We start from the raw sequence: 21,691 nt of genomic DNA, 5'->3' as shown, positions 1-21,691 counted from the left end.
CAGTGTAGTATCATGTATGTTTTAAATGATACAGGAATATGTTAGGTTACTAAATTCACACCTTGGGCCCACTTGCGGGTTCGAGGCGTGACACTGCGGGTTCGGGACGTGACATTAATCCTCCTATCACATGCAGTTATACTCTAATAAAATATATATATATATATATATATATATATATATATATAAACTGAGGAAAACCTTAAAATCAAACATTCATTTCTTTCTTTTTTTGAATAGTATTAAAAATAAATTAAATGGTAAACATAAAATTTACAATGAAAAAATGTCGAGTTAGCAACTTTAAAAATGGAGCAAATGAAATTGCAATAATTTTTTTAAATTGTTAATAGAATTGGATAGATATATTCACTTTTTCTTTACTAGTGTGACAAATATTCGTGACAAAGTGTAGCTCATTTTTCATTTAAAATAATTGAACTACAGTTTTTAAAAAATAATTATGTATTCACTTGTGAAAATAATGTTATTTTTTATTTTTTGATTTTCAAATATTTATAAAAATGTCACATTGTTTTCAAATTATTCAAAATATAGAAAAGTTGAAAAATGTCTTTTTTTTAAAAAAAAAATATTTTAGATTTTTGGCACTTACATTATATATGGAAGAAGGTAATTATGAAAATATTTATGATTATAGAAACATTAATTTATTTTTTTCATTTTTTATTATTAATTTTTTTAAAAAGTTATATAAATATTAATTTATTTTTTAATCAGAAAATCTCGTATGATCAAATTGCGAGATTTAAATGGTTAGGACACTCGTGGTTTGACGCGTGGCAAATCTCGCAACTTGTTCCGTGAGATTTGTTTAAATCTCACAGAATCAAGTCGCGAGATATAAATGGTCAGAGTAATTAGGTTTTGATGCGTGATAAATCTCGTAAATTGATTCTATAAGATTTGTTTAAATTGATACTACGAGATTACATAAGTGAGAAAATTTTTCACAAACGAACTATTATTTTATATTTTATTATAAAATAATAATAAAATGATAAAAAGTGGATGATTCTCCCTTCACTATTTCTCTATTAAAAAAAACATTATCTATTACTCAGACTCGCGTGGGCGATTGACTGATGTGACTTTGCATATATTAAGCAGCTCGTCAAGTGCATGACCATGTTTTTTCAAATGGGCAAGTGAAAGCAAACCCTCTTCTGTTTCCAGTTTCCACTTTCCACTCATCACTCCGAGGACACGTTCCGTCTTGCTTTTCATTTCATAAAACCTTTTCAGTAAGTTACAAAATGAGGATGAGCTATTTGACGCCATGGCCCTGTGGCTGAAAATGAAAGATACAAATAAGAAAAGTTGTGCTGCGGTGCTGCCATTAACCCACATGCACAGCCGAAGGTAAACTTAAGCTTGCGGATGGCCCTTGTGGCCTTACTTCATGGTGAAAAGACAATGCAACCAATAAAATATGAAGCAATGGAACAAATGGTCGTCATCAGACATCAGCTCAGGGGAGGGGTCACCGGCATCAACATTCTACAGGTAGAAGATAAGCTGGGAGGGCCCCTTCTTAACCATCCATATAAAAATATAAATATACCTACATGACAAGACGCCCTCCTCACTCAATTGCTCCTGTATCTGGCTACTCGCCCTACTAACTTTCTTCTTTAATAATTTTCAATTTCCTAGGCACATAACTCATCGCCCAACCCACTTTCCAAGCAACCCATTATTATATTCTGCAAGAGGTCTTCTTTCTTTCTTTCTTTCTTCTTCTTCGACCAGATCAAGAGAAGATCATCAATGGCCGCATGGTTCTCTTCCTCCCCACCTCGCATCATAATTCAAACATCCAGTGCAATTAAGAAGCCTGACATTAATGGTCGAGCTGTGATGCTAAAACAGAGCAGTCCTTTTCCTGTCATGAAGACCACTCTTAAGCTTCAGATCAGGTCGTCCTACTCTTCCTCCTCAAACAAGGTGATTTTTTTTCTTAAAAGCAATTAATACCCATCTCCCAAATTCCTCCTTCTATTGGCTTGCAGAAGCCAAAAATTAAAATTTGTAATGTGTTGTTTGTGAATGCTTGCTTGCAGGTTTTTGAAGATGGGTCGAGGGGCATAGTCTGCTACAGAGATGACAGTGGGGAGATCGTGTGCGAAGGATACGACGAGGGTCCTCGCTTTCACCTCCAGGTTCCATCATCTTCATCTTCGTCCTCATCTTATCATCATCCCAGGTAAATTTAAATTAACCCAAAAAAAAATTTCTTAATTTTCGAACTGGTGAAAGTGCCGATCAATCTGTTTTCCTTATGTGATGGGAAATTGAAATTCAGGTGTGTGGAGATGGTTGATCTTCTTCAAAAGAGCTGGCTTCAAATTGGCGGGGGTGGTGAGTTTAATGGGCACTCCCACAAGAAAGATGTTGCTGCACAAGATGACTTCAACTGGAATGGCTTTAGCACATTCTGCTAATCAGTGACAATAGTCCTTTTTATGTGTATTCCACCTAATGTGTATAAACACCCCAAAGCTACTTTCAACCAGAAAGTGCCCATCAAGTGCTGTCCTTTGTGTGCCATAGGGCAATCTCTTTTCTCCTTCAATGCATTAATATTGTACTATTCCACAAATCAATCATTGTAATTTGTATCTTCTTTCTTAAAAATCACAGGGGTAAATGTAAGCTGTTTATGAAATAATAGTCCCAACGCATATGGTGCGCACACAACAGATTTAACATTCGAAATATTGTCCTCCAAAGAGAGAGACGTCATCAGCAATCAATACCTAAAATACTTGTTTGGGCTTTTGGAGGACCATGTATGAATAATGAATTGAATGATTCATGACTTGCCATTTTCTTCGACATGTTTGAGGCCTTTTCGATATTGTAGTTGTTAATGCAATTATTGCTGTAGTCAAAAATTATTTTATAGTTGGGAAGAATTACAATTTGAAACATTTTCCGATTAATAGGAATCTTTAAATAGTTTGTTAGTGTTTTATGACCATCAAACGCGAATTTTAGGTCTGTTAAAACCAAATTAGGTAAATACTGAAGTCCTCCCAGTCCCATAAATTGATTTAAAAATAAATAAATAAATGAGCTTATAATTTCGAAATGTTTTAAAATTACCTGGCAAATCTGATTTAATAATTATGAAAAACCAGAAAAATCAATTTCAAATTGCACCAAAGGGGAGAAACTTGGTCCTTGGGAGTACTAGCAAGAATTTCGCAAATGAAAGGATTTCCCAAGAAAACAATTCCTGTATGAATGGATTGGAGGCAATGTTTGAAAGCACAAATTTCAAACATTAGCTGAATTTAAACCGTTCAATATAAATTTGTTTGCATTTTATTAAAATTTACATAAATTTAAATTCGAAGTGCCAAAATTTCAATCTTCAAAACATTGGACGTCGTCCATTCTCTTTTGCATGATACAACCAAAAAATGCCCGGGTTCGGTTAAGAATGAGAAGGGGTGAATGTAATAAATTTTCATCTTAAATATCACATTAAGAATGAGAATGGAATACATATACATATTGCAAAGATTAATACATGAGAAAATACTTTGTACAAAGCCTTCATGGAGAGGTTAATTCTACCCTTGACGGTGAATTTTCTGGCTTTCAAGAAGCCTTGTTCCTGCATCTTCTAACAAATAATAATTGATTTTTTTCTTTTTTTAACAATACAAAATGAAACTGCTACTCAAAAGAATTGAAATATTAAAAATCAAAAACACAAAAAACAAAAAGAAAAAAAGAAACATGTGGAGGAAAAATTGATGTGGGACGCTCGCAAAAATACACATTCAAATGTACAAGCATAAAGGATTGCAGCATCACTCAACTGCAGTCCCACCTTGTGCATTTTCCTCGCACAGATCAGACTGGGATTTACTTGGAATAAGATTTGGAGGAGACCATTGATCTGGAACCATCAAAAAATAGGTAGTCATGGCTTTCCTGAATCTTTTCTTGTATTGCTTGGGTGAGATTACAGTGGGGGACGAGTTTTTCAGCCCACCAAGGATGCCCGAAGCCTTCACCCATGTTTCAAGATGCTTGTCCCATGTATACTGCCTCATAAAATCAATGATACCCAGAACGAGCTCGTGCTTCTCTTCATCCACCCCAACCAACAATGAATAATCCATTACATCGATTGCCTGCATGAGCACATTAATGAATTTAGAAAGATGACATTCATTCAACACTAGTGAGGGAACGATGAAATTTACAGGGGAGAGAGAGAGAGAGAGAGAGAGAGATCCAAAACTTACTGCCAGAAAAGACGTATCATTCCATACAGCTCTTTCTAACAACCTCTTTGCCTTGTTTCCCACGAAAATAGGAGAAGTGGGCATGGCTTCAATCAGATTCTGATCCAACAAAACTTTGTTGCTCCCACTAGAATCTGGGTTGTAACGTGACCGAGCTGATCCTTTGAGATCATAGAGCCGCGTCACATTTCTTCCAAACAGAAGATTTTCCATAACCAGAACATCCATCCTTGATTCCTTTCCTCCTTTAAGATGCTTTGATGTAACCTTCCGACATTAAGTTCAAGAAAGAAATATGTGAGTTCCTGGGGTTGCAATGGTGCTGTGCATTATAAAATATAGTAGTTGACTAGCATGGGGTAAAATGGCCGTGTGATTTTTGAATCTTCATGCATCAATGTGGTCTAGGTCTCAAACACTATCTTTTGGACACTGGAAAACTATCAAGAAAAACTCTAAAAATATAAAAAGAACAATTCAAACATCCAAAAAAATGAAAGAAATGTGACAGAATAATAAAACCTCAAGCTGTCACACACCCCTTCCAAAAAAAAAAAAATAGCTGTCTCAATGTAAAACAAAGGCTGCCTTTTGAAGTCAACAGTAAGCTAGGATACTACCGAACCAAATCAGGTTGATTTGACCAGTATTTTTAAAGCAGTTTTTTAAAAAGTGAAGGGGAAAGGGGGAGGATTTAACTCCAAATGGGGCGAGTAGTAAGCCTCGAGGCATTGAGGCGCAAATATTTTGAGAATTTGATTTTAATTTAGCTATATATAAAAATAAATATGTGTATTACAAATAACAAATTTCTATTGAACAAATTAGGAATCACATAAAATACACATGACTTCAGCTGTCCTTGCCCATGAATTGTAAAGCTACAGCCACATGCCCCATCCAAGGAAACAAAATTAGCAATAGGTTATCTATCTGGTCAGTAAAAAGGAATAAGATAAGGACACATCTGGAAGTCCTAAACATCTCTCATAACCCAAACTTCCGCCCTCATCTCTCTCAACTCTATTGCTCTCCTGACACATGTCATCTCAGAGAGAATGGAATGTGGAATTGCAAAGGGCTCATTGAGATCAGTATATGAGGTGCCATCTCATGCCTGCTTTTTGAAATAGAAGTAGTCATAGGTTCAGGGATCAAAGAAGCTGGCCAAAGAAAGAGGGAGGCCGAGAGAGGTTGTGGCAGAGCTGCGCCCGTTTGACCATCAAAAGAGTGAAGAGGGTGGGCGAGGGCAGTTTATTTCTTCCCTTTCTGAGTTTCTGCTAGAGAATTTACAAAGAAAGGAGCTTCAAGCGCTAAACAATTTTTATTTTATTTTATATTTCTGTCCAGAAAAATAAGTACCCATTATGAATATACTTTTTTCTGGCAGGAGGTGAAAGGCGTGCCCTTTTCTTTTGGACATACGCCTAACAGAAAAAAGTGAAGGATTTGTGCCTGCGTTTTGGCCCAAGAACATGTGCCTCAAGCCATGCATTGAAAACACCTCTTAAAACAGTGACTTAAAAGCAAATGACAGAGGATTGGAAGACTATTACAAATTAGCTCCAGAATTCTGAACTATTGATTTCTAGTTTGGAGCAACAGTAAGGTCGAGGTGTGCATTGAAAATGCCTTTTAAAACACTGATTTTTAAAGCATGACAGAAGATTGGAAAGATCGTTTCAAATTAACTCCAGAATATTTAACTACTAATTTGGTTGCCATATTGCAACTCATGCATCATTTGTTCAAGTTGTCAAAATAGCCCCTCCACAACTGTCAATTATATTTAAAAAACATAAGAAAAAGAAATAGCAAAAGTATCCTCAACTGACTCTGGACAAGCCAAGTTTTCCCCAATAAAACCAAAAGGCTTGTTTCGTGTCCTCCAAGAAAAATAAACAAATGAGGCAGATTCAGAACTATCGAAGCAAAGGACACAAACATCCGAAGATAATGCCTTAGAAGACCCCCTGCCCCCCAACTCCACCACAGATTGTTAGTATTAACTCTATTAGAAACAACTACCCATATGAAGCTTTAATTTTAGAGGGAGCTTTGGCATTCCAAATACTATGATAGATTGAAAAGAACATGTTCCCCTGTATCAAAACACTAAGAAAGATTTGCAAAGAAAAAGTTAAAAGAAAAATGTAACACCCACTTCCTCAACCCTCCCTATTGGAAGGACAGCAACCCTCCCACAAACACAACAAAGATGATAGCTCCTCCACCCATCTTAATTCAGAGGCCTACGAGTGGGAATCCCACCAAAAATTCTCCCCATTTGAAAGCAGAAAGGAAGAAACAACCCCATTATGCAACAAATAAAGACAAGACACTAAAAAAGCCAAATCCCCCACCCAAGGGTCTTCCTGTAAATGAATGTGAGGCCCATTACTCACCCCAAATTTTGTATTAGGAATAAAATGCAGGTAAAATTGTGATGTGTCAAAGTAATATCTAAAACCCACATTAATATCCAGCCCATTTTCTTGTAAGAAAAATTTTCCTTTTAATTACTTTATTTCAAAGTGAGTTCTTCTCTGAAAGAAACGACCATAACCATTCACTCATTAAGACAATGTTTTAAGACACTAATTTCCCTCGACTTAGCCTTCCATCCTATCTTTGACCTACACACCACCTCCCAACTAACCAAATTATTTATCTTCTCCCAAAGCCCTAGACCAAAGAAAATCTCTCATGATTCTTGAATATATCAATGACAGTAAGATGAATGTCAAAGAAACATCCAAATAATGTTAGCGTAGCGAATATGACAAGGATATAATATTAAAATTTATGTGATTTAAAAATGAATATATCACATGAGAAAGTTTTTATTGACATAAAGAATCAAATAAAGTTAATATTAAATTATTACACAATAGTATGTATAAATCAATATATTAGGTTATTCTAATAGGTACATAGATACAATGTTTTAAAAGATATGCACAGACATAGCAGGTTATTATGCCTTGGGACAATAGCGCTAAAATTCTTTGAAAATGATTTGTACTCATTTTTTTTTCCAATAAGTCATTCGATCAAAATTTTATGAGTGCATAATTTGTTAGACTAAATTGGTAGTTTTGAAGTGATTCAAAATGAAAGAATGCAGGAATTCTATAGAAACATTTTTTAGCGTGTTTTGTCCTCAAATCATACAAGCAAATTCTCATAGGCAAAATTAATGGGGCTTTCTAGTTTAACAGCTTTTGATTTTAGGAAAATGTACTTTCATTTTGGATACAAAGTTATTTTAGTACAAGAAATCTAAAGGCAAAATAATAACACCAGTTTTTTGGGTAGGTCTTTACAACGATGTCTTTGTATAAACAAACTTAAGAAGCATGGATATTCTAGTCAAAAATAATATTGTAAAAAAACAACTATATTTTTTCAAATTAAAAATTGTTTTTAGAATAGACCCACAAAAGACACCAATGCATGCCAGGGCACCTTTAATAGTCTGCTTTATTCTAAAAGATCATGCATGCAGATTGGCTTTTCAATTTGGAAAGTTGGATTGGGCAAATTATAACGTCAATCAAACTCTCCATGAATTGGATTGGGCAACTTATAAAGGCAATCAAACTCCCCATGAGTAAGCAGATGAGGTCTAAGAAATACCTGATAAATCCCTAGAATCTTTGCCAGGCAGGTAGGACATCCGCTGCTAATTGATTCGGACAGATACTTGAAATATCCAGGAGCAAACTTTATAAATGATTCTAACTCTGTCTTTGTAACCTGTTTGATGATAAAACGATCATCCAAAGTTTTAGCAAAGAAGACATTGCTCTTGCCACCCTGAGCCCCCCATTTCTTACAACGGCTAAGTGATCTCACAAAATCCAGCTCAGAAGGGCAACAAATCCTCCTTAAGGCTTCAAACCGCTTTGCATAGTAGCATAGCACAGTATATTTCGCCTTACCAAGTGGGCCGTCATCCGCAAAAAAAACCCTGGCATGCAAAGCTTTTGTATATGAAAGTGGGTCCAAACCCAACGAACTACGAGAACCCGGCATGGACAAGATGCTGTCATCTGTAGACCCAAAACTCCTAAAAGATTCAGAGGTTGATTCATCAAAGGAATGCAGCATTTGAAAATTCAATGAATCATACAATGGTAATGAAGCCATAGATTCCCCACTGTCTCTGGGTCTTTCCAACTCATCAGACATTTGAATATGATATTCTGGCGAAACCAGTGCATAGGCTATAATACTTGTGGGCTCATCATCATAGACTGGAATGACAGTGTCATTGACACCAACAGGCAGAAGCAGCCTAGCCCCACCATGGAGTTCCAAATCCCGAAATGATGAGACATAGACAGGATTATATTCACCAAAAGTATTAAGCTTCTGAGCATTACCTAAAATGTTCTTATTTAAAGAACGGTAGAAATTTACAAAAGGCATTCCTAGCCAGCTTACAGAGTCTTCCATATTGTCAGGGCCCTTGATGGATAACATGGGTGAAAGAGAATGGGCTGTCTTTGACCCATTCTGGTCTTCTGCATGGTCCTCAGAATCCAACCTTTCTGCCACTGCTGCAGTGGTTGCAAAATCTGCCATAGATGAATCAGGAAATGCACAGTTGTTATCCTTATGTATTCCAATCCCGGGGTGATTTTCACCCGTCCATGCTGCATCAAGAGTGTCGGATAAATTTGCCATAACAGGGAACTGCCCCTCAGAGAAAGCCCTACGAACAGTTACCCCAGACCCCAGAGGTTCAGATTGGTCAGGCATGTTAACACTAGAAGAAAGATTTGGCTGCTCCTTCTCATTATTTGGATCTTGGCCCTCATCTGTTCCTTGATGGAATATGCCAGGTTGGTCAGCATGGCTGTTCATTCCTCCTCCCTGATTATATCTTTCATTGAGCTTTGCATCCACAAGAAGAGACTCACAACTACCAAAGCCTTTCCCTGGCTTAATGGGAATGTTTGTCTCAATGGCATTCTCATTAGCAGCCAAAATTTTCTCCTCGTGTTCTGATTTGGAGCTGCTCTGATCATCATGGAATCTGCTATTGTCTGAACTAGCTGCATAAATCAGGCAGTGGTCCCACATATATGATTGGATAACTAACTGCCTCCGCAGTCGATTAATCTCAAGAATATCATCAACAGGCTGGCCCTTTTTCACATCCTTGCTCAAAATTCTCTGAAGTGAGTCAAAAATAATCAGAAACCCTGAAACTAAATTTAGAAAGACTTTTTAATTTGATAAAAATTTTATCTTTGTTTTGTTTTCAAATTTTTGGATGCTAAGGCAAAAGTTTTCATCAAAACATATAGTAAGATCAAGGAAAACATCCCCAGTTAAGAATGTGCTTTGCAGCATAATAGACACTCAACCAAGACCCTTGTGGATGAATCAGAAAGGTTCAACTGATGAGCCACCAATTAAATGATAGAAGTATCTTTTTATCCAATTCAAAATTCAACATACCAGCTCAACGCTTCTAATCCACCCAAAAGAGACAACCAACCATTTTGTAAAAACTTCAGATTCATTAGCATACATCTCCATAAACTTATATGATGTAGAAATGTGCAATGCAATGCAGCAAGTACAACATTGAGTTGATAATGAAAATTGCATAACTCAAATGCAATGAAAATTTCCAAGCAATAAGAAACCAAATCCTTGCCTCAAATTCGGCTTTCTCCTTTTGTAGCATCCCTTCCAATTCTGCAATTTGGCGTCTTGATTCAGATGGTTTTGTGCCACTCTTAAGTGGTCCAGCAGCATTCTTTTTCTCTTCAATCTGACAAAGGGCATTTAGTACCTCAGAAAATAGAAGTTCTGCTCGATCAACCACCTGTTATAAACAAAATATTTAAAATTAGAATGCATGCAGAGAGATATTTCAAATGACATCTTTAGATAAACAGTTTCTATCAATGCACCTCGCTAATTTCCTTTTGCACCCATTCCTGATTTTCATATTTGAAATCAAGTTTGGGGGGTGGAAGGTAGACCGAATGAACATCAATTGAAGCATAATGGAAGCACGCAACCATGTTCCCAAACCTGCAGATGTAAAATTAATGAGTGTGCATGTGTGAGAGAGAGGTGAGGAAAGGGAAAAGAGAGAGAGCATTGTGCGCATCAAGACTGTCCGATTAATATACAACTTGAATGAAAGAAAACAGAGGTATATACATACAAACATTTTTACTTTCAATTACCAGCACCAAAGATAAAAATCAACATGGAAATCTACCTCATCATCACAACTTATAGATGTTGGAAATGGACAGAAGGAATGGGTATAATAAGGCATCTATGCATGAATATCGCAAAACCCCTTTTTTTCAAAAACAGGCACAAGACATTACTTAGCAAGGGCACAATAACATATGAACAAACGTACAAATCTACATATCAACTTTTTACTCAATACAATTATATAGCCAAACATCTAATATACAAACATATGCTTCGTCTTGCTTCTCCCAAATAAACTTTTTAATATATTTTCTCCTACTTTTCTCCTACTGAACAGCCAAAGATGATTAGATTATGTAGAAGCCATCATTGAAATGTGTGTGTGATTTTTTTTTTGGGGGGCGGGGTGGGGGGGGGAGAGGTTAATGCTCCACTAAAACTGAGGTGTCGCCAGCCTTTTTTGTGATTTCCAAAAATTAATTTCAACCATTAGATAGAACGTCATCTTCCTAACCTGCTAATCAAATTACCCCATCTGAAAATAAGTGGACACTGATCAACACTATTAAAATTTTACTTCTATTTTGAGATTTTAAAAATGTTTTTAAAATGTTCCAAGTTTGATTGCATTGATCAAGCACCATCTGACACTGGATGGGCTTGAATTCCATCAGCAAGATAAACATGAGATGAACTTCTGACAGTTGATATAATTTTTTGTCCTCATGTGGGCACCACAAAAAAGGAGACACCAAACTTGGCGACAGCCAGTGTGCTTGCGTGCAATTAATCTTTAAAAGCACACCCCAACGTCTAAAAAAAATCTTTTAAGATTTACAATATAACTGGAATTGTCAATGCTTGTAGGATCCCCTTGCAAAGTGCTGCTTCCAACACAGACAAAGCTCCTACATAGAAGGATCCATGTAATTCTATCAAATAAATAAATAAGGTCTATGTCATGTAGGTTGCAACAATAAAGGCAAATAACTATGAATTTTCCCTACTATTCACCAATTTTGCCAATCACCAAGAAAGGATTCAAAAAAATTAAATGGCAGAAACCAACAAGCCTTGGTAACAACCAAAACAGCATGTTTATTAAATCCAACCAACAATATCATACAAGTGGCTCAATTAATTTTCAAGATCCAGGCCCAGTATGGGTGCCATCTATGCTGAACCTGTTCCAAAGAGGAAGCAAAGCTTAATATATTTCAAGATTATTTATTTCCTGTTTGCAAAAAATTCAGTGAAATTGACAGAATACCCATAGAATCGAAGACAGTCTCTGTGTAAGGAGTGGCCACAACTTGCCACCCTACTCGCAGCTGCATGGTTCGAAAAACTAAGCTCCAAAAATTTCCCAAAAGATAAACCCCAAGCAGCATCAGACATCACAATTCTCCGAGTTGCTGGAGGAAAACCATTAGTTCGTGGACACCGCAAGCATCTATGCCACATCCAGATCTTTCCTTCCCTTTCACCAGGCAAGAGAAATTCTGGTAACTTTTTAACAGAAATTGTGAGGGTTCCTTGTCGATGAGTATAACAATGAACATGTGCTTCTGAGGGCATCTCACACGAACGACATCGGTAACTCTGACCAATAAATAAGCTTCTTCAGTCTCAAATGCATTTATGGGGTTTCTATTTGAGAAAAAAACAAAAACAAAAACAAAACAAACAGAAGAACATTAACATGCAAAACATTAAAAAAAAAAAAACCAACCTGGTCGAATAAATGATCTCGTAAAAACCGCCCCAAAGGTTTATCAAAATTACCATAATATTTAATCCGAAAGAGATGGGACCTTTCACAGACAGTGCCCTTCCACACACACCGGGATGATAAGGAAACCAAGATGCTCTGATGGTCGGAAGGTGATGGAGGAAACTCTTCTTTGGAAGAGCCTGGCTCCCCTATACTTTTACCATTTGGTTGCAAGGATGATAAATCAGAAGTACCTAGTGAATTTGCAGCCATTGTATTGTAATCATTTTGGGCATTACCAGCCATGGCTCTTGGTCTCAATGCCTCCGAAGGCCCAAAACCATTAGCAGTGAGATGATCACCAATGCCAGTTTCACCATAATTGGCTGCAGTTTCAGCCTCCAAAGATTCCTTTGAACCTAGAGCATTATTCTTTTCACCAGAACAAGGCACATTATGGTAAGAATCGGAAGCAACTATCCCTGAAGGAATATAGGAGGAAGAAACAGAGTTAACAAAACTCAAAGTGGACGGCCCATGCTGAGAGCCAGGACCACCAGGAAAACAAGGTGGATGAGCGACTTCCATTTTGTGTAAGGAAGCACTGATCGAAGTGGCTAGATCTGAACTGGGGACACTATAGGACCCCTGTGGTTCATCAGCAGGTTGAGAACCCTGAGACTTGTCATTAGCAGGGATGGCAAAACCAGGTATTGTTGAGATTGACCTATCAATGCTTGATGCTTTATCTGGAAGTGCTACTGTTATTGGAGAATTTAATGGGAATTCAGGCAGAGAGGCTCCTTCATCAGCAAGAAACGATGTCTCCAAAGCCAAGTGATAAGCTGCAAAAACACCATATTGGACAACATGCTTCACTTTCTTTAAATCATCCCCACTGGCACCTCTGAGTAAGATCTGGAAGCAAAAAAAGAAAAAAGAGCCACATGAATTTTTTTATTGGAAGCCTATCCAGAGACAGTTGAGATGTTCATTTAGTTTAATGAAATACTAACACAATTATGAACTCGACACCCCCCGCCCCCACAAACTCCCCCTCAAAAAACACAAAATGCAACCACCTATACATGGGTCCTACCGGAATAATATCCCAAACTAACAGTCACTTGACAAAACTTGTTCTAAAAACTTCAAGTGCAGAATATCAGCACAAGAGATATTTAAGTGTAGTCCACATGCCATATTAAAGTAAAGCCTGCCAAACTTTTATCTGATTCACAAAATTATAGAATAAACAATAACATAACTTTTAATAATTTTATCAGTTTCATAAGGACTTACAGTACAACCCAAGGGCTTTGGGCAGCCTTCAAAATACATCAATGTCTTCACCAATTTTTTTCCACCCTGCCCAGCAGACCCATGCTCTTCCAAAAACCTCTCCACATGGAATATGTCACAATACCCCAACTTTTGCGGGGAGAGATGATCAATGGAAGGAACTATTTGAGCACCTGTGCAGCGGGCTATGCGCTCTAAAAGTGGCCTTTTAATTTTGAGAACAAGTGATATGTCTTTTGCAAGGAGATACTCTTGTGCAAACCGAGAAACTGATTTCTCCACCAAAAGGACATCAGGACGGTGCACATCTATTTTTGCAACTGCCATCTTTAAATGATCCATTTCCTACACAAGGTGATAAAAATCCATTAGAACAAATGATACAGGAAATAATTACAGAAGCACATGCAGAGACATTGAGCAAACGTAAAAGAAAAATTCTTCTGGGTATGCAAAACTAAGTTCCTTTATTTATTTATCAATTCTTTTTATGAGTAATGTATGGTATTAAATGGGCACTGAGTAGCTGCCAACCCAAAACACGATGCATAGGCATAATGAACAAAGAAGTCAGCTGCAGAAAAAGAAAAAGCAGAGTTCCCCTTCATATTCCTATAATAGATACTCGTATAAATGGCAAAATAATCCAGGAAAAAGTTTAGGACCACAACCTGCTGTAACAGGGTATCAAAACTTGATAAGTGATTTGAAACCCGCTGGTACTCAAGTGCTCCACCAAGGATCAGCAATCGAGGTTTCTCTATTTTTGACGTCATACGCCGATGCGCCACATTTTTCTTACAAACAACTCCTTTGACCACCATGCTAGAAGAAATGCAATGAAGTCTTTGTCAAAAACAGAGAAACTTCAAGATTATAAAAAATAACTCAGGGAAAAAAAAAACGCAACTTCAGTAGTACTTCAAAAAAATATAACATAAAAATTCAAATCAGGATTGGAACTGGATGTGAACTGGCAGTTATGGAAGCTCACGTGGTAATTAGAGATGTCACATGCCTGTACTACAGTTTTATGGACATAGTTCCAGATGCCTAAAGTTGTGATGATGGGAGGGGAAAGAAACATGAAAGAAATGAAAACATTAAAATTTATTTATTTTTTTATAAAACCACACATATAACTGCAAGTCATTTTAACTAGACACTGTTATCATCATCCTTCTGAGCAAAAAGAGATCATGTATCATATGATAAGTTCCTTGTGTCTGGGCATACAAAGTCACATATTCTTTTCCTACTTATTTAGAGGGAGAGAAGAATTTGGGTTCTAGACTCCTTGGGGGAAAATTCGCAAGTCTTTCTTTCTTCAGTTGGTTAATGCTCCAAATGCTAATCCTTTCTTCTTACATTGTTTTATTTGGAAAGCTAATGTTCCCCAAAAAATAAAAGCTTTTACTTGGGCAGTGGTCCTGAATAAAAATCAATACTAGTGACTTGCTTTGGAAGAGAGGACCAAATAGGGCAGGATCACTAGATATATGTGTACTTTGTTTTAGGAGTGGGGAGACATTTACATCTGTTCTCACATTGTCCTTCTTCATGGAATGTTTTGAATCACTTGTTTGGAGTTCTAGGTGAGAAATGCATCCATCCTTCTTCTTTGGATGCTTTTTGTGTTGTTAATTTTAGAGGCTTGGGGAGGGGAAAGAAAAGGAAAGATTTTTGTGGAGATGTATGGTTCTTGCCATTACATGGTGTATTTCGTAGGAGATGAATCCCAAAATCTTTAAGGAATGGCACATCTCCTAATTTGAATGGAGCAGAATGGTTTCTCGTGTCTCTTTGGTGTTTAAGGGTGTTTCTCTTGAAGATTTGCAGCCAGATCAGATACTTTGCTCCATTAGAGTGGTTTTTTAAATACTTTTCTTTTATTTTGTTGTTTTCATTGACTTATTGGAGGATATCCCGTTCTCCATGCTGTTATTCTTTTCTTCTGTAATTTTTTTCTTAATTCTTCAAATAAATTTCTTTGTTCCCTTCTCATGATAAATCACTGCCTTGTTGTCACTTGTACTAAACTCCCCCTCGCCACTTCTCTCTCTCTCTCTCCCCCCTTTATAAATCTCATTTTCTATGAGGAACAGAATGTTACAACGAATGTTAATTTGATTCACAAATAAATCAAAGAAAACACTGTCAAATTTGAGGACTCATAAAAATAAGTATCAGCAATATCTCCTATCAAAATGACATATGTGCAACGCAACAAATCAATTAACAAGTACAAATATGAAACTTTATGCTAGTGCATATGGCCATACTACTAAAAACACCAGCTTTTTGATGATTGAAACCTTCATAAGAAGAAAGAGCTAGGGTCCAACTATTTGGGGTCCACAGCCCTTAACATTATTATGACAGCTCAATTATAAACAAGCCTGATGAAAATTGAAAAAATAATGGTAATAAATTTCATGCCAGCATGGATCTCATATCTAAATAATTGCAATCAAACTATGAATCTCTTGGCAATAGTCTAGGAAACCATCATTTTACAAAGAAAACACAATAAATTTGCAATCAGAAATCCAAGCATCTCATTGGCACAGTTGATAATCTGGAATATAATTGTAACTTCTGAAGATTGTGTTCATTTATGATATGGGCCATAACCTAACATATTGTCACATTTCTGAACGAAGCTTACAATTAGTTTCACCAGATTAAACAATAATATCAAGGTGCACAACTGCATATACAAAATAGACTAAATTGATTAATGGTTGGCAGATGAAGCAAATTAAACACAAGCTTCAATTTTATGGGATTTATGTTTTTGCCATGTACCCTAGATGAATGGATTGCTGGCAGGATACCTTACATCTAAATCATCATCTTAAACAGTGCAGTTTTTACCTTTCACAGCGCCGTCCAGAAGCTATGCATTTTACTTTCACATATCCACCCGGGTCCATTCCCCCACCTTTGCTTGTATCTGGCTTTAAAAGTGTAGCAGCCTCCCAGGACAGTGATGTAATTATCTCCAACCAACCCTCATTGTCATCTTCTTCGCCTACAGGAAGGTTCTCAACCTGCAATAGCTGAGAAACCAAAGCCCTGAAATGCCCATCAACTACATTCTTCATAGCCTTCTTATGCTCCTCACTAGACTTGTCTCTATTGCGATACTCTCCACTTCCAAAACTGCTGGAAGTGCGTAAATATCCCCACTCTCCCACAGCATCACCCTCATCATCATCATCAAACAGAACAGCTTCCTTCTCATCTTCTTCATCTTCTGGTTCAGGGGGAAGCCAGAGAATTCCATTGTTCTCAAAATCCACAGGTTCGGCGTTGACATCCTCTCTGGCATAAAGGGAGGAAGATGCTTCCTCATCAGCAATATAATGTTCATCTTTTTTGCCAAGCTGTTGAATTCCTTCCAAATTCTGTGAATCAAAGCTATGGTGTAATGGAGAGCTACTCAAACTCTTTGCGTCATTCGTTTCTCCATCAGGATGCACCTTATGTGATCCATAGTCATTGTCATTTTCATCAAACTCAACATGACCATAGTAGTCATTGTCCTGAGGAAAATGCCTTGTTTCAGAGTCTGACCGATAAACATCATATCCATCATCGTCGTCGTCACTCCTGAATCTGAAAAAATGGAAGCAATAAATAACTAAGAGTAACACATTACTGCACGCTAAATGTGGATTGAAGGTAATAATGCAAGTTAATAAGAATTGCATAAAGCCTGGTAGCAGCAGAATATACAAACAATGATGACCACAACGACCATAATAATAATAATAATAAAGGGCACCCACAGCTATCCTCGGTAAGGTTGTTATCGTGTGACCTGGAGGTCATGGGTTTGAGGTGTGAAAACAGCCTCTTGCAAAAATGCAAAGTAAGGCTCATTGTAAGGCTGCATACTATAGACCCATTGTCGTCCGCCCCTTCCCCAGACCCCGCATACACGGGAGCTTTGTGTGCCCCTTCCTCAGACCCCATATACGCGCAAGCTTTGTGCACCAGGCTGCCCTTTTTTTCACAAGTTGAACATTGATGGTTATCTTGCTACAACTTGTCAATATGAACATTGAGAGACATCAATGCATTGACATGCATGGCTTTGCTAAATTTATAAGCATCCACTTGAGCAAAGCAAGCATAAAGAACACAATACTAGGAAAAAAGTAAACAAAGAAAAGAGAAATATCCAATTTTACAGGTTGCAAATATACTCTCGAGCAATGCACTCAGGCAAGGCCTTCGAAGCATTTAGGCATATGCTAGATACCTTCCTCATGCTTTTGACATCTGACTTGAGCTAACAACCCCTCCGAAGCAGGGATTTAAGCATTTTGATACCATGTTTACATTTTTCACACTTATTACATCCCAGGGAACCATTATTATTAAGCTTACTTGTAGAGCATGGGCTTGTGGCCAAGTGGCTTATCTCTTGGTTCTCAAAAGGAGATATCAAGAATACACTCCCCTTAGGGGAGAGTGTGTGGGTGTGGTTTTAGGGTTGGTATGTATTAGCTAATTACAAATTTATTAAGCTTGTCAGTTATTAATTATAAGTTGTAAGGTTAGTTGAAAGGCAACCATGGTTGTGCACCAGACATGCCATAAAGAGAAGACGCAGAAGGAAAAAAGCTGTGGCCTTATTCCTCAAGGCTGATGCCCCACATTTGATTGGATAAGCCATCATACCCAACACGTACGCCCTTATAAACAGTGAAAGAATAGTATTTATATTCTTCAATAACGGCAAACATTCTTTCATATAGAAAAATAAGATTCATTAATAGGGAGGAGAAAACTCCAGAAAATACAACCCCAAAAAGAAGCTAGGAACACAACTCTATCCCAAAGCAAAAGTGGAGGAACACACAGAAGACACCCAAACAAGCACATGCCTCCCCAAAAACCTCCCCTTTCTGCCCCACCATGAACAGTAATCTAAAATCTGTGACATACTTGTACGCTTAAACAAACATAAATGTTTACATGCTTAAAATAAGCTCTGTTTGTTAAACCATCACTTCTACAATATGGCAAGCAAAGAAATTCATTCTTAAATCTGACAATAATTTCAAATAACCACCAATAGAGCACACTTTTATGAAGTAATCTAGGCCACTCAATCAAGGGACTTAATCGAAACTAAATGCATGATAAAACATAGAGCACATTCGCTGAGTATTCCCAAATTCCAACTTCCAAACAGGTGAGTTTTTCGAGTAATCATAAATCAAATATATATTCATGGGTTATTTGAGGCAAGCACATTACTACTAGAGGGGAACCAGATATAAGGCAAGATGAAGCGCAATGGCAAACTATACCTGATACTAGGAGAGTCTAGACCTGCTGAAGAGGAGAGAATGCAAGAGAGAACAAAATTTTATATTTTGGTCAAGATTATAAACAAGTAGGGCAATGAATAAATTTCTTTAAAATAAAAAGGCTGCAATTTTTGTGAATTATGTATTTCTTAAATATGCTCATGAGGATAATGAACCAGGTTTTGGCATATGTTAGTGTAAGCATTGGTAATAGATGATTTGCAGGAATGAGAAGGCATGCAGGTTGCTCAAATGATAGTTCCCCCAAAATGATGGTGTTCCTACACAGAAAGAGAAGATGCTCAGAGACTTCAAAATATGTGCCCACACTATCACCCAGCAGCCCTTCAGCCCCTTTCACTCTAGCAAACTGACCAAGAACCTCTCATCCCATTACACAGGAGCAACAGCAATGGAACCTACCATCAACAAGCATCAAGTTTGTAGAGGCCCGCTTGACCCTTAAACTTGTAGAAGAACCCTAGATGCTTAAGAAACATTACAAGCTCAGGAGTAAGGAGCATTACCCTTGCTCACACTGTCTTATGATGAGCCATCTCAAAAATACAGGAAAATTCAGCATGCAATTAGTGATTATAAATTTTATTGCAACCCATGCGCAATATTTCAAATTGAACTCAACAGAAAGTAGCAACAGAAGGAGAGATAAAACTAACCTGTTCATGCAAAATCCAAATTGGTTGGAGGATGGATCCCCTATTTCTGGAACAGGATGGCTGCTCCTTCCTGATGCAACTGTACCTTGCTCCTCTTTGCCTGTTTCCATCACTGGTGATTGACGTGGGCTGAGACCAGAACCGTAAGAAACTCGTTGATACGGTCCAACCGAGAATGGCATCGAACCAAGAGTAATACTGCTACTATTAGCTGTACCACTAGATTTAGTGCTGGCCAAACTTGCAATTGATGGTGAAGCACTGAGATCCAGGTGGGGACCCTGGATCCCATTATCAAGAGTAGTTACACCTTGCTCCCATTGCTTGAAACAATAGTTACAAACCCGGATCTTTTCCCACTCTTCACGGGGCGTCCTAGGCTCACTAGATGGGGGAGGAATGGAGTTTGCAGTACACTTGGCACAGAAAACTCGGCCGCAGAGTCGACAATGGTGCCTACGATTAAATATTGTGAACTGAGAATCACAATCGTAGCATACCCTGCAGCTCTGATCGGGCATCCAAAAGTCCCTTGACACATTAGCCGGCTCAGACCGCCAAGGGAGCCAGGATTTCAAGATGCCAACTAGCTCAGATAATGTTTTGTCAGGGGCATCCATCGACAAAGAGTCCTCCTGCCCCTCATACTGAAATGCTCATTGGCCACTCTAACAACCAAATCCCAGCAAACAATGATCTGATCTAATAAGTGTAGATTTGGTCTCAAACTCAACAATTTGAGAGATTACCTATACAGCTAACCACCAGATGGCAAACCAAACCAATTTGCCAAAAAGGGAGAAAAATGATTACGGAAAAAACACATCAAATTCCAATTGCAATAAACCTGAGCAATTTCACAGACAGTTGCCCCTGCCCTAATCCAACCCCCAGGAGTTCAAAGTTCAACAGAAGAACGCTCATGAAATAAGTACCCAATCGCATTAACGGAGCTCTTGATTTTCCTAATGAATGCCCAATATGAGTTTTCTTTGCAAACCAATCCTCAGTCCCCAGTCCTCAATATGGCAGTGGGCTATATTTCCTGAAGCTGCCAACTGAAAACCTTGAATCCATAATTATGTGCTGAACACCTTTACCCCACAATTCTACGCTCAATTACAAAAATCCTCTAACCTATGAAGACAACTCCCCCAACCCTCTCGGTCACAAAAATCAATAGAAGGAAGCAGGGCTCAGAACCCAAATTTCCCACGACTTCAAAGCGGCAACACCCCACCCAAACTGCTCCGCAGAAAGAACATAAATAACACGGTTCTATTTATTTATTTCTTTCTTTCTTTCCCTGTGAGGAAAGGAATAAATAAACGAGAAACCGACTCTAATCTGTCAGTCGCCAATCACTCCCACGCGGAATCCATTGATTTTCATTCAAAAGACCGAAACCCATAAGGCGCTATCTATAAACGACAAACAAAGCCCCAAAACCCTCACAAGATCAACAACGATTGTGAAGCAAATTCATTCAACAATTATCCATATTTATAAACCCTTTTGCAGCCCATACCCAATCTTCTGGAAGACGAAACCAGTTCATGTCATCAGAATATCCTCCACACACATAGAAAAAACTAAAAATCCGAGAGTCAAATCCTAAAACTCTCGTCAAAATTACCTTCAGCTTCAATCAAAACCACAATCGGATCTTCGAGTCTTCGAGTCAAGGCGAAAGGCAACACACAGATTTGCGCCACGAAGACAGAAACCGTGATATACCGAAAGTTATGGGGTAGGTGGACATGACGGGTAAGTTCCCCAACCCAGATAGCGATTCTTCCCCATAAATTTGATCCAAATTACAAAATCGATTCTCAAGTACCCATAATCATCAATCCCTCCTCCCCCACAAATTTATACCCCAAATTAAAATTTTGCATGTAGAGAGAGAGAGAGAGAGAGAGAGAGAGAGAGAGAGAGAGAGAGAGAGAGATCTACAGGCACCTGTGGCTTCCCGCATACGAGGAATTGCAGCAAAAATATGAGAATGGAAGACTACTTTTCATCAATATCTAATCTAACGTCTCTGTGAAATTAAATTGAAAATTTTTTGAGTTATTCATTTGATTCCTCTCCCTCTCTCTAGAATTTTTTGCTGCTTACTAATTTGACATTTTAGTTTTTGTTTTTTTTTTTTTTTTTTCTCTCGGCAATGATAGAGACCTCCTTCTT

General features: G+C 37.7%; 2 protein-coding genes across 2 annotated transcripts; one reads left to right on the top strand and one right to left on the bottom strand.

The window, feature by feature from the left end:
* Positions 1–1,566: 1,566 nt before the first annotated feature.
* LOC131167135 (uncharacterized) lies at positions 1,567–2,716 on the top strand. Its single transcript, XM_058125962.1, has 3 exons — positions 1,567–1,968; positions 2,085–2,227; positions 2,327–2,716. The coding sequence occupies exons 1-3, from the start codon at positions 1,792–1,794 to the stop codon at positions 2,463–2,465; spliced, it is 459 nt and encodes a 152-aa protein (XP_057981945.1). The 5' UTR covers positions 1,567–1,791; the 3' UTR covers positions 2,466–2,716.
* Positions 2,717–3,484: 768 nt separating this feature from the next.
* On the bottom strand, positions 3,485–21,483 carry LOC131167134 (1-phosphatidylinositol-3-phosphate 5-kinase FAB1B). The gene is made up of 11 exons (XM_058125960.1): positions 19,502–21,483; positions 16,375–17,118; positions 14,169–14,322; positions 13,498–13,842; positions 12,214–13,113; positions 11,752–12,083; positions 10,220–10,343; positions 9,961–10,131; positions 7,926–9,470; positions 4,287–4,553; positions 3,485–4,172 (listed from the first exon to the last, which is right to left on the bottom strand). The coding sequence occupies exons 1-11, from the start codon at positions 20,119–20,121 to the stop codon at positions 3,846–3,848; spliced, it is 5,529 nt and encodes a 1,842-aa protein (XP_057981943.1). The 5' UTR covers positions 20,122–21,483; the 3' UTR covers positions 3,485–3,845.
* Between the last annotated feature and the right edge of the window lie 208 nt (positions 21,484–21,691).

This window comes from Malania oleifera, chromosome 10 (assembly GCF_029873635.1).
Source record: "Malania oleifera isolate guangnan ecotype guangnan chromosome 10, ASM2987363v1, whole genome shotgun sequence".
NCBI classification, from domain to species: Eukaryota; Viridiplantae; Streptophyta; class Magnoliopsida; order Santalales; family Ximeniaceae; genus Malania; species Malania oleifera.
Note: the sequence above shows the minus strand (reverse complement) of the source record. Positions and strands in the feature narration are given on the sequence as shown.

Bases quoted from the DNA above. Each gene is read 5' to 3' on its own strand.
- LOC131167135 (XM_058125962.1), top strand. From the start codon at position 1,792: ATGGCCGCATGGTTCTCTTCCTCCCCACCTCGCATCATAATTCAAACA. The intron at 1,969-2,084 runs GTGATTTTTTTT...GCTTGCTTGCAG, and splicing joins ACTCTTCCTCCTCAAACAAG to GTTTTTGAAGATGGGTCGAG. The intron at 2,228-2,326 runs GTAAATTTAAAT...ATTGAAATTCAG, and splicing joins TCATCTTATCATCATCCCAG to GTGTGTGGAGATGGTTGATC.
- LOC131167134 (XM_058125960.1), bottom strand. From the start codon at position 20,121: ATGGATGCCCCTGACAAAACATTATCTGAGCTAGTTGGCATCTTGAAA. The intron at 17,119-19,501 runs GTTAGTTTTATC...CCATTTTTTCAG, and splicing joins TTTGGATTTTGCATGAACAG to ATTCAGGAGTGACGACGACG. The intron at 4,554-7,925 runs GTATTTCTTAGA...TAATGTCGGAAG, and splicing joins AGATTCTAGGGATTTATCAG to GTTACATCAAAGCATCTTAA.